The sequence below is a fragment of the Microtus ochrogaster genome, unplaced genomic scaffold, assembly GCF_000317375.1.
Source record: "Microtus ochrogaster isolate Prairie Vole_2 unplaced genomic scaffold, MicOch1.0 UNK7, whole genome shotgun sequence".
NCBI classification, from domain to species: domain Eukaryota; kingdom Metazoa; phylum Chordata; class Mammalia; order Rodentia; family Cricetidae; genus Microtus; species Microtus ochrogaster.
This window is the reverse complement of record NW_004949105.1, coordinates 6,223,418-6,238,754: the sequence shown is the minus strand read 5'-3', so window position 1 is coordinate 6,238,754 and position 15,337 is coordinate 6,223,418. Positions and strand designations below refer to the sequence as shown.

At 48.6% G+C, this 15,337-nt stretch overlaps 1 protein-coding gene across 4 annotated transcripts in view; it reads left to right on the top strand.

Annotated features, from left to right (window-relative positions):
* The window catches only part of Arhgef7 (Rho guanine nucleotide exchange factor 7), a 79,806-nt gene extending 64,785 nt beyond the window's left edge, over window positions 1-15,021 (top strand). Inside the window, exons 17-21 of one of the 4 annotated variants that reach the window (XM_005366288.3) lie at window positions 1,751-1,840; window positions 4,672-4,848; window positions 11,287-11,386; window positions 11,613-11,667; window positions 12,813-15,021. In XM_005366288.3, the coding sequence (XP_005366345.1) occupies window positions 1,751-1,840; window positions 4,672-4,848; window positions 11,287-11,386; window positions 11,613-11,667; window positions 12,813-12,935 (545 nt within the window). In that variant the 3' untranslated portion in view covers window positions 12,936-15,021. Of the gene's footprint in view, window positions 1-1,750; window positions 1,841-4,671; window positions 4,887-11,286; window positions 11,387-11,612; window positions 11,668-12,812 lie in introns of those variants that run through there. The other 3 variants (XM_026788823.1, XM_026788824.1, XM_026788825.1) reach the window with 3 other exon arrangements.
* Window positions 15,022-15,337: the final 316 nt, after the last annotated feature.

Sequence of the window (15,337 nt, the reverse complement as noted above, 5' to 3'; positions counted from 1 at the left end):
CATCCGGATGCCTGTGTTATTGGTGTATATTGATGGAGGCCGAGGATTCTGCATCCTGCTCAAGAGTTTACACAGATAGCAGCAGTGCCCAACTTGTAGGTGCAACACCCCTTGTGGGTAGGAGGTGGGGAGGCTGAGGGGGTCTCAGTTGTGTGACTGATGCACAGGTATGAGTGCAGTTGGCAGGGTGGACTGTGTTAGGAGACACAGCTAGGAGGCAGGATACAGTGGCTAGTAGGCCTGATGACAAGAAAGGTCTGGGCTAGCTAACTGAAAGATGTCTGTGCTCAGAGCTCAGAGGAGAGGCAGAAGTCCCCACGTGTTAGGGATGACATGCCAGACCAAGGACAAGGGTTGAAGAAGTGTTATGTTAATGATCCCCAGGGCCTGACTCATGCCCAGCAAACCTCAGTACTCTAAAGGTTCTGTAATTGGATATGCTGTGTTAGTGTGGAGGACCAGGAGATTACAGTCTGTGAGAATCCACACTGAATGGCAGCAGAATATGGCTGCTGTGAGGGGAGCGACTAGATGGCTGAGGACATAGTGAGCCTACCCTGTGCTCCTGACTTCAGGGATGCTCTCTCTACCTTAGTCGGTGTACATGTTTTTGCCCAATGTGAACAGAGCAGTGGCCACAGCAGCCAGACAGCACGCCTGACTGAAGGTGGCTTCTGCTGCCCAGACAGAGGGAACAAAGCTTTTATTGCAGCCTCCTGTGTTCTTAAGTATTTAGGCGTTTTTAAGGACTTTCAACTCTTAGGACTGCAACTCACTGTCTGGAAGTAAATGTTTGGTTTGCGTTATATACAATTTACACCTTACAGTGTTGCTGAGAACTGGACATGGTGGTGCATGCACACTTCTAATCCCAGTGCTCAGGAGACAGAGGCAGACACATCTCTGTAAGTTACATAGCAAGTTCTCGACCAGTCAAGGCTACATAGTGAGACCTTGTCTCAAATAAATACATACGTAAAAGTTACTGAGGCACAGATATTTATAACTATGACAATATCAGCCTTCTATTCTGTGTTTTTATTAGAGTAGATGAACTTAAAAACAAATAAACAAAAGAAAACATAACTAAGGACCTTAGGGCAGAGCCTGAAGAAGAGAAAAACCTAGCGAGAACAAACAGCTTTCTTCCGTGTGTCCCCCTCTCTGAGCACAGAGATGATGCAGCTGTGGCTGCTCCCACTCCCTCCCATGTTCTTCTGGCCTCTGCCTGGAGAGGAAGCTGGCTCCAGAGCACATTGAAGGCAGAACTCTGAGGCACTTCTGCTCGGCATGGTGACTTTCCTACCATGATAGAGTCTGCCTGGGAATTCCTGGGTCAGAAGGAATGTCCCTTTGAAGGCCTCTGAACTGGTGCCTTTCTAGAAGTTTCCTGTCTTCACTCCTCACAGCTTTCCTTCTGCCCACACTGTATCAAGGCCCAGTCTATGAAACTTGGGGTGCTTGGCTCTGAGTCTCACTTCCTGTTTTCACGAGATTTGATGTCTTTACTGTCCAGTCTCATGCTGTTTCCAGAGTATGGGTGGGGACTGCTTTTCTGAGGAGTCTAGAGCTCTGCAGAGCTGTGATGCCAACCCTTTGCAGTGGACTAGTTTCCAGACCTTCAAAGCTCTGTGTTGTACCTATTTGTAACTACTTGAAGAGTAGCCAGTGAGACAGTGAGGCTGGCATCCGCCCTGCCCAGCAGAGCTCTGGGGTGTGGAGTGGTGATGGCTCACGTGTCTCTGAACAGGCACTGCTGCTCTGGAAGAAGATGCGCAGATCCTGAAGGTCATCGAAGCCTACTGCACCAGCGCGAAGACACGGCAGACCCTGAACTCAAGTGAGTGTCACTCTTCACCCTGGTGGGCACAGTCTACAGCAGCTGCTCCACAGACCTAGCTGCTCTTTGGAGGGAGGTTTCGGGGGCTTAGCAAGTGACAGATCAGTATATCCAGGTGCTGTGTTTAGGTAGCATCCACTGTGGGCCTCTATCCTTTGTGAAGCTTTAATTAAACAACTGCATGAAGAAGAAGTGAAGTTCCTTTGTTTCTTTTCTTTCCTTTTTCTTTTTTTGTTTGTTTTGTTTTTAGAGACAGGGTTTCTCTATAGCGTTTGTAGCCTGTCTTGGAACTTGCTCTGTAGACCAGGCTGGCTTTGAACTCTCAGAGATCCGCCTGTCTCTGCCCCCTGAGTACTGAGATTAAAGGCCGTGTCCCACCATTGCCTGCCTGGCTATTTTTTTTTGCTCTTTGATGGTGTTGCTGGGCTTTTTTTTTTAAAGCTTTTAAAAATAATCTAAAATTCAAATCTAGAGCGATATTTCTATCATCTTTTAAATTTTTATTTTGTTCTTATTTTTTTATTTTTTTGATGTTTTTCGAGACAGGGTTTTTCTGTGTAGCTTTGGTGCCTGTCCTGGAGCTAGCTCTTGTAAACCAGGATGGCCTCGAACTCAAAGAGATACACTTGCTTTTGCCGCCTGGGGGCTGGGATTAAAGGCATGTGCCACCACCGCCCAGCTGTGTTTAATTTCTTTAGCAGATTCCAGGTAGTTTCTCTTAACTCCCCACAGGTGGGATCTGCAGTGTGGCAGCATCCAGGGGCACTGCCAGACTCAGAGGCCACTGTCCTTTGAGGCAGGTGAAGCCTAGCAGTCACCTTTTCTCTTCGTCTTGGAACTGACTGCTTGGCATAGAAACCAGTGGCTATGGATCTCCTGTCTTGCCCCTTCTCCATCTCAGGTTTTGTAGAGACCCCTTTCCAGCTCTCTGAAAACACCTGCAGGGTGGCTCAGATTCATATCTTGCCAGCCTTAAAAAGACAGAAGGTGGGGAAGGGACTTTTCAGGCACTTGAGTTTTTGTTGAGGAGCCTGCTGCTGTGCCAGCCCGTGTGGCAGGCTGAGCACTCCAGGTGCAGCACTGCACTGTCCGCTGCAGCTTATGGCATTATGGTCTTGCTAAGGTCAGTGAGGTCTTTTTTTGTCCCTGCCATCTCTGGGAAAGAACCTGTTGTAACTGATCAGTAGAGGAGAGCCATGGGAGGTTTGGGTACCCTAGCAAGCCGTGGGCTGTGTATTGGGATGGTTGAGTGGTAATTCACAAATAGAATTTTGTTGATTAAAGTGTTACATCTTCATAATTTGCAGTGATTGTGTTGTGATAGGCTAAAAACAAAGCCAGCAGTTTCATAGATTTCGGATTTGAGGTTTTACATTAGTCACCTCACTTTCAAATGCTTAAACTGAAATGGAAATTCCCAAGCTTATATGAACTTATGTATCCCAAGCTCAGATGTAAATGGCAGGTCTGTGAACTCCTGAATGTGACACAGGCCATATTCCCTCTGGGCAAAAGGCAGTGCCCTGAGATGAGCTGTGGCTTCCCGCCTCGGCTGCCTTAGTAGGGCAATCTGTAGTTTGTGCAGAGCCTTTCTTTCCTGCCTGGCCGACACTCTGTACGTCCATTCTTTCCATGCAAGAAAAGCAGTGGTCACTGTGCTGAGTTTGCTTTCTTTGATGTGCTATGTCCCAGCCTGCATCCTGGAGCCTCAGAAGTTACCGTCACACATGGCTACCGCCTGGCATCTAAGACACAGAATAGGTGCACAGGTTGTGCTGGACAGGTGACATGTTTGATGATAGCATTGGAAATGGGTTCATAGTGAACACACTTCCACACTAAATGCCTAGCAAAACATATTGAGAAGGCTAATTAATATATTGTTACCTAAAGCTCTGATCTGTTCAGCACATGTTTCGATGCCAAGAGGATGTTGCAAACAAAACACAGTTGGCATTGTTTCCCGTCTCAAAGAAGGAATGGAAATGGCCTTCATAGACTTGGGACGCAGCCTGCTTTGGCTGCTGAGGCTTACCTGTGCATTCTCCCTACAGGAGCCCCATTATAGCCTTGCATGCCCACCTAGCTGCTGACTAGCTCATGCTCACATTGCTAACCATGCATGGAGTTCTGCCCCGTTCTCTTGCTCCTGCCTCTTGTCACCTCCCTTTCCACATGGTGGCATTGCCAGTTTGTTTCATCTTCCTGATGGTAAAGAACCACATCAGGGCAGGTGACAGGGACCTACTCTGTCCTTCTCTGCACTCAGACTTCAGTGCTGGGGCAGGTTGTAGACCGACACGGTAAGTTTAGGCTCCTGCTGCTAATGTATGTTGTCTCGGCAAAGATATAACAAAAGAAATGACTCAAAAATCTGACGAAAGTTATTTCTATTTAGTGTAACATTTTCAGAATAGGGAATAATGCTTACTTAAGCACACAATTAGTATATTTTTATAAATTATGTCCTAAATAAGACTGTTGATAGAATTGGTTAATTGACAATTGTTACAGAATCACATTTAGGACATGAATGTACTGGAGTTTTTAGCCAAGATATATAGGTATGTTTAAATGAAGCCTTTGAAGGAGGACTATGATGGGGCTTACTGAAGTGAGTGGTTGGGTTTGTTCTGAGGGTTGTGCTAAGTTCATTGTAAAAACCCAGCAGTTAATAAGGAGAAACGAACATGTTGCCATTTTTTAACAATATTTTCTCTTTCCCTTCTCTTCCCATCACCTTTTGCTTTTGTTCCATGTTTGGTTGTGGCTCTTCCTGTCCGTCCTCCTCACCCCTCTGCCTGTCGCACCTGTCACTTCATCCGTCTTAGCATGGCAAGGCACTGACCTGATGCATAATCACGTCTTGGCTGATGACGACCAATCAAGTCTAGACTCCTTGGGTCGTCGCAGTAGCCTTTCTCGTTTGGAGCCCTCAGACCTCTCGGAAGACTCTGAGTATGACAGTATATGGACAGCCCATAGTTACAGAATGGGTTCTGCATCCCGTAAGAGCTGCTGCTCATATATCTCTCACCAGAACTAACGCACTGAGCCTTTCTTAACAATGCTTGTACCGCAGCCTGCTTTTCTTAGACGTTTCTTGCTGTTCCTTGTCTCTCTTATGTGATATTTTAACAACTCTGGAGAGTGTCTTGGTATTTCCCATTGTACCTAGTGGAGGCTCAACTGCTGCCTGTTGGAGGGAGGTGGTGGGTCCAATGAGTCTGTACCTGAGGGCCTTTTCCCATTAGGGAGTGTTTTATACAAGTCCCAGAAGTTTTTGTTTTTTAATTCTCCATGTAAAAACTGTTTGGCTTCCTTTTGGATACAGCCGTATGGACACTTTCCTAGTTTATGCAGCCGCATAGGTTTGCATCCAAGTGCCACAGCGGAGGAGTCTCTAGCCTTATACATAGGAGTCTAATTAGTTTTTTTGTATAATGCACTTGACCAAGTGGCTGTGGAGAGATTGAGAGGAGTGTCTGTAACCAAAGCACTGAGTCCGCTGATAGCTGCCTTGGTGATGGTGCAGAACGCTGCATGGACTCTGTGCCTGGCAGATGCACAGCAGGGCTGGCACCATTGGGTGTTGAGAGCAGAGTCTGGGATCTGTCTCCACCCACTGCTCTGTGCCTTTCCTGTGTGCATGGCTGTGAGGTGAGAGCTCTCCTTGTAAAGGTGAGTTCACCACCACGGCTGAGACATCCGCTTACCATCACACACCACCATTCCCTCAACTGCAGTGGTCGCGTCTGCACTCGGAGGCAGAAGCTGTCGTCTCAGCCGGTGCAGCTCAGCTGCATTCAGAGGGTGCGTGGTTGAGTGCTTGGCTTGGCCACAGCTTGACTGCCCCATGTCCAGACTTGCGCTGTCTGTGAGAGCCATGAGCACCTTGTTACTCTGAACACCGGCTGCAGTGAAGCTTCGTTTCTAGCAGTCCCATAGGTCACCTTGTACTTGATTATAATGCAGTCTTGAGGATTGATTAGGTCCCCCACACGCTGGCCTGGGAGGCACCCCATAGCCCCCTGGGGTTTGTTGTAAGGAGTTTTCACTGGCACTGAGAAAGACTGAATGACATGGCGTTCAGTTGTAGCAGCAGACCACACCTGGCCATTGCTTAAGGGGCAGCACTGTCTTCACAGTGCTCCTTGACATCTGCTTCAAAAACAGCGCCCCATTTTCATGGGGTGGAGCTCTAGTGGTCATGACCTCTGATTCCCTAGCTCTCCTTGCCACACCCGTGTATACAGTATTGTGTGCCCTTTGCTCCCTTTCCTAGGAGCTGGGTCCTGCTGCTGCTAATGGAGGAGCGTGTGCATGGCAGGAGGGGCAGCCTGGAGCTGCTGGGGCAGCACAGCTCCCCACACCAAGACTGTCTGTTCAGTGGCCACAAAGCTGCTTATGCTCCGTGAGAGTTGGGACTTTTACAAGAAAGTCCAGGAGCGAGCTTTTTAAAACTTAAACCCAGTGTTAATTTCCAGTAGAAAGGAGGTTTGCATAGATCCAGATAGCAAATGGGATTTTTGAAAAACAAAATATGAAACGTCAGTATTTGTTGAATTTCACACAGTGACAGAAACAGCTTTGCTGTCATAGCCACTCTGTGGCTGTCTTTGCTGATCTGCCTCAGGCTGCCTGCCCCTGCCTTACCTTAGCATGGTTTGCCTGTCATAAGCTATGTGATACAACAGGTGGGCACAGCTGTACTTGAGGTTTTCTCTTGTCACCAAGTGAAGTGACACTGGCTGTCACTGTCGGGATTGATGAGCAAAATTCTCATGGTTTGCCCTCCATCTTTTCTTACCGGTCAGAGCCATTTGGGCGGGTTGGTTTTTTGTTTTGTTTTTTGCTAGGCCAATACTGTGGAACTACAGCCTGAACTATTCTTTGCATTTGTTTTTGAGTGTCTGACCCTGGTTTTGTGCCCTGGTTAGAAGTTTGTTAGTGCCACAAGCACAGGAGATGGTCCTCATGTGGCAGAGGGACACAGCGTTGGAGGGGCCATCGTTTCCTCGTTTGTGGGACTGTAGTCATGCTGATAGTATTTAACGTTTCTGCAGCTCTGTAAAGCCGTGTACAGTGAGTGTGCTCACGGAAGAATGCAGACTGGGCGAGAAGGTAGGTCCAAGCCATCCCGGGCCTTCTGCAGGTGGCCCAGCAGTGTTCCTGTCTCACTGATCTTCGCCACAAGTCTTTACTAAACTATATTAATTCTGTGTTTGGCCTAACATTGCCGAAACACAATTATGTGTATATAGTGGTATAAGATTCTGGGGAAGTCCGTATATTGTGCTCTTTACCTGTGAATGGGAAAAGCCATTTTAGTACAAGACTCCCATTTGAAAACTCACTTGGATGTATATCTGAATGTTACATTGTATTGTACAGTATGCTTATTGTCTGTGGTTGCTTATGGCAATGAAGTGTCTGTTTTATATTTACAAAAAAGACATCTGTTCTGTACAGTTGAAATAAATTTTGCATTTGCTAGCCCTTGGCTTTTATATTTGTTACATGGGGGAGGGGAATAGCCTAGTTTGAAGCTGAGTGTGCAATGGCCCATTCTCCCAAGCTGGTATCTTCCATAGGCATGCCTTCTGTCTGCTGTGGTAGAGGACTGGAGCTTTCTTAGGTGGGATGTGTTCTCAATAGCACAAGGTAGGGTCTCTCTATGCAGCCCAGGCTGGCCTGGATCTCACACAGCTCCACCCACTTCTTCCTCCCTAGAAGGGAGGAGCCAAAGGGTACGCTTCCCAGGCCCAGCTGTTTTCTTCCTGTTTCCCTGTTCTGGCAAAGCTTGTCCTCAGAAGCAGCATGCCCTTCTCACAGGTGAAAAGCAGCTCAGCTTTGAAGTCCTTCATTTTGTGAAGAGCATGCCTAGTTCAGAAGAGAAAGTCATTCCTGGCGACAGTCCTTTCTTTCCTAGCATGGAAAAAGATAATCCAAATCTCAGACCCGTAGAGTGCAGCTCATGTGATTAAATGCCACTGAAGAGACCTCTAAGAACAATGCTTTGTTTCATCCCCAGGGAGGGCCAGTTGAGTATAAATGATGCAGGAGCATGCCACAGTGTGTCAGGCACTGGCCAGATGGCTGATGCTCTTTGGAGACAGACAGACTTAGTCATTGCTTTGAGTGCAGGCAAACACACAGTGTGCGTGTCCACATACTTAGCTCACACGGCATGAGTCACACAACTGTAGTTCCGCCTGGTCCCTGGCATAAGGAGTGCCCTGGGGTGATCCTTGGCTATGCATCCTAGGCACCATCTACTCTGAGTTGGATTCCTTGGATAGATCTGTGTTTCTCAATCGAGGCCCATAGCATGGTGGTCTTCAGCAATGCACGGCGGGATTCAGAGACAACTAGCATTTGACTCCTGTGTTTCTTTTTGTTGCTGCAAGCATGTTCCCAGTCTTGAGTCATATCAGTGAGTGAGTGAGTGTTGCCATAGGGCCTAGAGCCTGCTGGCATCCCCAGCATGCCAGTGTCCTCAAAGAGTGACCTTGTAGAATCCTTCCTCAGAGGACTTAAGGTTTGTTCTGGAGGTTGGGACTGACTGTAAGTTGTTCTCTGTTATCCGTGTGGTTTACTCCACTTGCACATGGAAATCCTAACAGTAAGGGCAGAGTGGTAGTTCTTGCAGGGGCTTCTCACATTGTTAGCCATAAACCTCACAAAGGTCTGCCGCTTGGATGAGGCGCTTTGGGTGGCCTGACTGAGTGAATCCGGACTCCCCCAAACCCGCAGTGTTGTAGAAGTGCACCGTGAGCCTCCTTTCAGGGAATGGTGATGGCAGATCCTGACTCCCATCTCCCCAGAGACTGCAGTTTACAAAACACAGCTCTCAGCTGTGCAGGGCCCTCAACGTGCACTGATGGCTTGACGTTCCTCTGATGGGATTTTAAGTGCTAGACTGTTCTCTGGTTCTGTGGTTACAGGATTTTCTGAGTTAGGTATTCGAGAAGAAGTATGCTGTGATGCCACTAAGAATGTTTCAGATATAATGTGTTAAGTAATGTATTTTAGGAAACTTAAAATTCTTAGAATAATTACTAACATATAAACGTGGCTGTGCTGTCTTCCTTGTTTTGTTGAGAGGCCACGTGTTGGGCTGGCAGGGGTCTGTCCGACACAGGCAGATTAACAGCCCCCTGCCTGTGTCAAAGCTGGAGCGGCTGGTACCTCCTACCAGGAACACGGCAGCAGACTTAGACTTGGAGCGAATTCTTGGGTGCCTGTGCACAGCAGTTGTACATCCTAGACCTGTCAGGTGTCTCCAGCTGACAGCTGGAGCCATGACATGTTAGTCCCTCAAATCCATTGTTACGTAGTGGCACTCAGGGCTTGTACTTAGGACTTTGTTGGTAGGAGCTGCCTGTCAGACCTTGTGCCTTTAAGAGCAGCTCTGTAGAGAAGGCCGCCCTTCCGTGATCTGGTGTGGGTGTCATGGTTTCTCCTTGCTTTGTAGAGACATCTTTGTATCACTTAGGCAGTCTGGACGCTTTAACGCTAGAAACAGATTGTCCAGTGAGAAAAGACTAAAGAACTGAAGGCAGGCGTGTTCTAAAGCCTCAGTTCTCACCTGCTGCTCCTTTTCAGGCCTCTTGAATTTAATGTGACAGAGTAGTCACCAAGGCTTCTTAATTTGGTGCTAACTCAGTCACCAGCTATCAGCAAGTATACTTGGCCGCTGATATCAGAGGGGAACCTGCGGAGCTAACCCAAGTACTGTTCCTGGCTGCCACTCTTCACTAAGTACTCAAACACCTGAATTGTTGGGATCCTTGTTTTTCTTGGCACAGTGAGCATGTACTTGTCACCTGCCTTCCTGTGGTAGGCACAGGTGCACACATGCCTGGCGCCTTCTTTCATATTTCCCCAAGTGATCCATGATTCTCTGTGCTCAACAGGAAAGGAGCCTGAGTGGGCTTCTGCTGTATCAAGGAGGCGTCCAGAAGGGACGTCTGCCTGTCAGTGGACCCCTCTAAGAGTGGGATGGCCATTTCTGGGGTAATCTTTCACACAGTGGCCTGTGAGTGTACTCAGAGCACACTAGGATGTTGACAGCCTTCCAGCTACTCACATGGGACCCCAGGCTGGGTTGCCTCACCATACTCTGGCCGCTTCTCTCCTGGAGAATTGTGCTGCGTGACAGAGCTGGCTGCATTGCCGTCCCTGAGCACCCTGTCATCCTGCACTTGACCCAACACCTTCCAGTGCAACAGACTTGGAGATACACAGAAGATGGCCTAGGGAGATAGACCCGAGGCCACAGTCTTCCAGGCCCCGTAGTTGCCCTGGTGGGTGGCTAGCTAGACTTGTAAATCGCAGCTTAGACAGCAGTGGTTCACCTTGATTTGTTGAGAGAAGCACAGGCTTGGGTTAAATTGCCCGCAAAGCTGCTCTTCACAGTGCCGCCTCTCAAACACTGTTCTAGGGTTTCCATGCCAACAAGGGTGCACAAGAGTGCTCCTTGAAATCCGATGTGCTTTCAGGAAGACACACAAAGGACACCCCGGAAACACAAAAGCAAATTAACCCCATTTCCACAGTCAGCCATCTTGCCTCACGCCACGTGCTTTCCTCAGACGCGTGATCAGACAAGCCCAGCCGTGAGCAGGTGCACCTGTTGCACAGCAGAACCCATCCGTCCTCCAATTGCATCTGGTGGTGTTGCTCCAAAGCCAATGATTATAACCACGTTGTGTAATCCTCCTTCCTGGTACTTACCCTTTGAAGGCCAGTGTCTGTTGCACAGTACGTGTCACATGAGGTGGTCACCGGTCAGCGTGTGTGCCAGGACCATGTGCCTCTGGTGCTGTGGGCAGTGCATTCCTTCGCACTCAAAGCTGTGTATGTCTAAAGGGCTGATAGAACTCTCACTGTGACCAGACAATAAATGCCACTTTTTCTAAACTATGTATTACAGTGTTACAGTTTTATAAACATTACTGTTTATGTAGTCTTTTCTTGATGTTTGGGTTGTTAATTTTTAGCCCTTAACACTGAGCTACCTCTCCAGACCTTAAACTTTTTGTAATTTCTAGAGTTTTTTATTTATAAGCCAAGAATTACGCATTCTTTCCTGGTCTGGTCTTTTCCAGTGGTGCTGGAATGATAGCATGGTTTAAATTTTGGTTGTGTATTGAGTGTGGTGTGGTCAGACCTTTAGTGTACTTGCTGTTAGAGATTTCCATAGTTAAAAAAGTTTAATAAGTTGCAAAAGAATATTTTTACATTTTTTTTTTTGGTTGCTGTTTTCTTTCCTCTGTAATGCTTTGGTTGGCCACACCCAACAGACAGCTGGAGAAAACCAGTCAAAGATTTTAATGTGTAGCCACTGGCCTTGGGTGTCTAAGTGGTAGGGGTAAATAAAGTAGATGCCCTTCCTTGGTCCTGCCACGGCACTCACATGGGGCTTTCCTTTTTAATGACAGGTTCACGTAAGGAATCTGCACCACAAGTGTTGCTTCCAGAAGAAGAAAAAATTATAGTCGAAGAAATCAAAAGCAATGGGCAGACCGTGATAGAGGAAAAGTAAGATGTTTTCCTTTCTGTATGACTGGCTCCCCCTGCTCCCCTTGGTGGTGCAGCCTCAACTCTGCTTCATGCTGGCTGCACTCTCACTGATGGGGGATGGCCTGGCGGGCTGCTCTGAGGTTAGGGATTAAGGGCTCGCTGCTGCTCAGGGTAGCCCTGGGGGTCCTGCCAGCCTGTGCATCCTTGACATACCACTTTCCTGTGCTTACTCTATCCTGTCCAGGAGCCTTGTGGACACGGTGTACGCACTGAAGGACGAAGTCCAAGAGTTAAGACAGGTATGCCAACCAGGTTTTAGTTTTAGTCAGGTTTGTTTTTGTTTTGTTTTAATGGGAGAAAAAGGAAAATATTGTTTTAAAAATAAAGTCCACTGAAGAGTAAAAGAAAACGACAAAGCCACCAGCGTCACTTCAGAGTGGCAGGCAGGGGCTCGAGATGACTCGGGTTAAGAGCACTTATTCTTCCTGAGGCTCCAAGTTCAATTTCCAGAATCCGCATGGCAGCTCAACCCTCGGTTAACTCCAGTCCTATGACATCTGATGCCTTCTTCTGGCCTCTTTGGGTATTGCATCCACACGATGCACAGACATACATTCAGGAAGAGACACCCATGCACATAGAGCAAAACAAATCTAAAAGCTGGAAGAATTCTCTAAGTCATCATGTAAAAATGCAAGAGTGACAGGCCAGGAGATACTTGTTTCTGTGGTACTCTTTGGATGTGAGCCACCTCAGCATGTGCTGGAGTAATATATGGTATTGTTCATCACACTACCCTGATGGTTGCCTCTGGCTACTTGGCTTCTAAAATCCAGGACAGCAGGACAGTGGTGCCTAGCCTGCTGTGTGTGTGACCCAATGGTGTTTTGTTTTTCTTTCAAGTTGTATTTTATTATTTATTGTGTGTGGGGGAGGGGTGGGGCACATGCCGTGGCATATGTGTGGAGGTCAGAGAGCAGCTGTGTGGAGAGGGTTCTCTTCTTCCTCCTTGTATAAAGGTTCTGGGGATCAGACTTAGATTGTCCGTCTTGGATTACAAGCGCTGACACCTGCTGAACCGTTGTGTGATGTATCTGAGAAGCTGGTGGGCAGGTTTGAAGGAGGGGGTGCAACGCAGGCTCTTTAGAGGGACAGGCAGGACTGTCCTGAGGGTGTTGGAGGTGGCACACTTTCCTTCCTTCCCGACTTCGTCCGTCGGGTGCCCTTGTTGCCCTTTGCAGTTGACTGGGTAAGGGACTTAGCACGTTTTACCAAGTTGTCTTGTTGAGGAGTGTAAGTGGAGACTGCCCAGCCTACCTTGGTGTACGTTCATGGCTCGGCTCTGTTGACCCATCCCTTCCAACCTGGCTACCTGGGGATGCAGCTTATGAAGGTACTTTTGGTGCCGAGGCAGTGAACCTGCTGTTGTCTGCTTACCTTGCAGGATAACAAGAAGATGAAGAAATCCTTAGAGGAGGAGCAGAGGGCCCGCAAGGACCTGGAGAAGCTGGTGAGGAAGGTTCTAAAGAACATGAACGACCCTGCTTGGGACGAGACCAATCTCTAGGCCGACCTCACTCTCACAGGCCGAAGACCAGCAGTTCCCAGACAAGGCTGGGGTCTTTGGCCCAGGCACAGTGACATTCAGGACTAAGGCAGGTGGTCTTCACCAGGCTTTGGCTGATGTAACTACATGTGAGTTATAGACACTAAGGCCTGGGCTGAGCATATGTCTGCCGACTTCTCCATGCAGTGACTGACCAGAGTCCTCGGGCTTTTGGACTTGAGTTGAATCTGTAATAGCATACCTGTGTACTTGTTGTAAATACTGATCTTTGAACGCTTACCTGCGATGTGACCGGGCTAACCCTCTTGCTAGGATTTCCTTCTCAGCCTTTCTGGCAACAGGGATTTGAAGTTGTGTTCACGAAGTGTTGGGAGCAAGGTGAAGCAATAGATACCTGGGTGACTGACTTGTTCCACGTGGTGCAGGCTCCGTGGTGCCATCAGGAGCACCCCCTTGGGCACAGTGACTTTTGTCACCGTCCTCTTCTTAACTGCAGTATTCCAGTCTCAGGCATGTGTCTGTGCCCAAGGAGTCATGGATTCTAGGAAGGTGACGTTGCTATCTGCCTGTGACGCTCGTTCCTGCTGCCCTGTCCTAGCTGGGCTCTCAGTCACAGGAATGCGTCACAAGTGTGGAGAAGTGGCCCTCCCCTGAGAGAACTAGACCATGTATATAGATGTGTTATTTATTCCATGTTCTCCAGCCGGCGCTGCCAGGCAGGTTTGACTGCAGGCTGTCGTCAGCCATGAGCTCTGCTCTGACTGCAGTCGGCACTGTTCAGGCCACTGAAAGCCCCCCTCTCCCCTTGAACAAGAATAAAGCAATACATAGCCGCAGTTGAGCTGCACAGTGAAAGCCCCATAGGACTGTGCCCTGCTGTGCCCATGCCCTACTCTGCTGCCTCCCTGGGCCCAGGCAGGCCCTGGAAGGCAGGTGGTCTGGACTAGAAGCCCTATTTTCTGTGTGACCAGGGTTTGGCAATAGTGACAGTGATCTCAGGAGCTTAGCTGTCTGCTGCTTTCCTCCAAAGAGGTTGTTTGGAAGCCAGTGGAACTTTGCTGTAGAAAGGTGTTGGGTAGCGGTGTGGCTGCAGGTGCTTCAGCACCGTCTCCCCCCAGTCCCATCCCGTGTGGACCCGGCCCCTCGCCCCTCCTGTGTGGCAGTTTCTGAGCAGGCGCTGAGAGGCCCTTTGTGTCTCTTCTCCCTCCACACTCTGACTGGGTCCACCCAGCCTCACTCAGACCATTTTATCGTCTAGGCTGAGTGAGAGAAGCTGAGGTGCTCTCGTTCTTTTTGGTAAGCCCTGTTTCCCGAGCACTCTGCTGACACAAAAGACACTGCAGCAAAAGACAGTGTTGCTGTCACAGGAGATCTTAACTCAGGAACCACGCTCCTTGCATCTCTCACTGCTGGGGACAGGTGTCCAGGGTTGCGGTGCAGCTCCTCCGCCAAGAGTAAGCGAAGACCATATCTGCCATTGGCCTCACTACCACTGAGGTTGCCGTCCACGCCCCAGGACAGTTTCTTACAGACCTGCCTTAATGATGCGCTTGGAGTATTCCATGAGTACTCACGTCCCTAACATCCCTACCCCAGACAGGGTGGGCGCACGTTTTCTTTCTGTGGATCTAGCGTCTTCCAGGCTCTCCAGGGAGCAAGAATCTGTATCCAAGAGCAGTTCTTTTTAAAATCTGACCCTGTTGTAAACACCCATTTCTCTCTCCTCGAGTCTCTTCGGGTGGGACTTTGGTACCAGCAACCCAGGGCACCATTCACAACTGTTACTCCTCCGTGTCTCTAAGGGGTGCGGGGGATGAAGCCATTTTCTACCCTGTAGATGTGAAGCACTTTCCATTCTGAACCATGTTGCGATGTAGCAGCCTCTGAAGCTCCACTGTTCTCTCCATCATCTGTCCTCACCTGCCCGTGTGCTCCTCATGCCAATCCCCTACTTCCCTGGGGTGTCCAGGGCATCCAGACACTACAGGAAACCCGGTGTTGCAGACAGCTCCGGCGTTGACTGCTGCAGTGTGTGTGCTATCCCCTTGGAATTATTAAACTCCTTATTTTTCTTATCTCATAAAACGTGTCACTTTATCTTCTTTGACATATTATGTGTGTGTGCGCGCGCGTGTCTTGATTGTTCAGGTTTGAAAATCCTGACGTGTTTTGTTTGAAGCAGGAAAACAATATGTCCTTTTGAATTGATGCTGAGAACATTTGTGGATGGGAAGAGTAGGAAGAAGAGAGTTCTAGGAAAAGAAGTTGTAGTGTTAGCGCTCCCCCCATCCATCATTGGAATAATAACTGGTGTTAGCACGTGGGCCGCTGGGTGGATCTGAACAGAAGGCAGTGGGGCCTCTATAAGAATTGCCATAGGACAGACGGAAGTGACTGTCCCA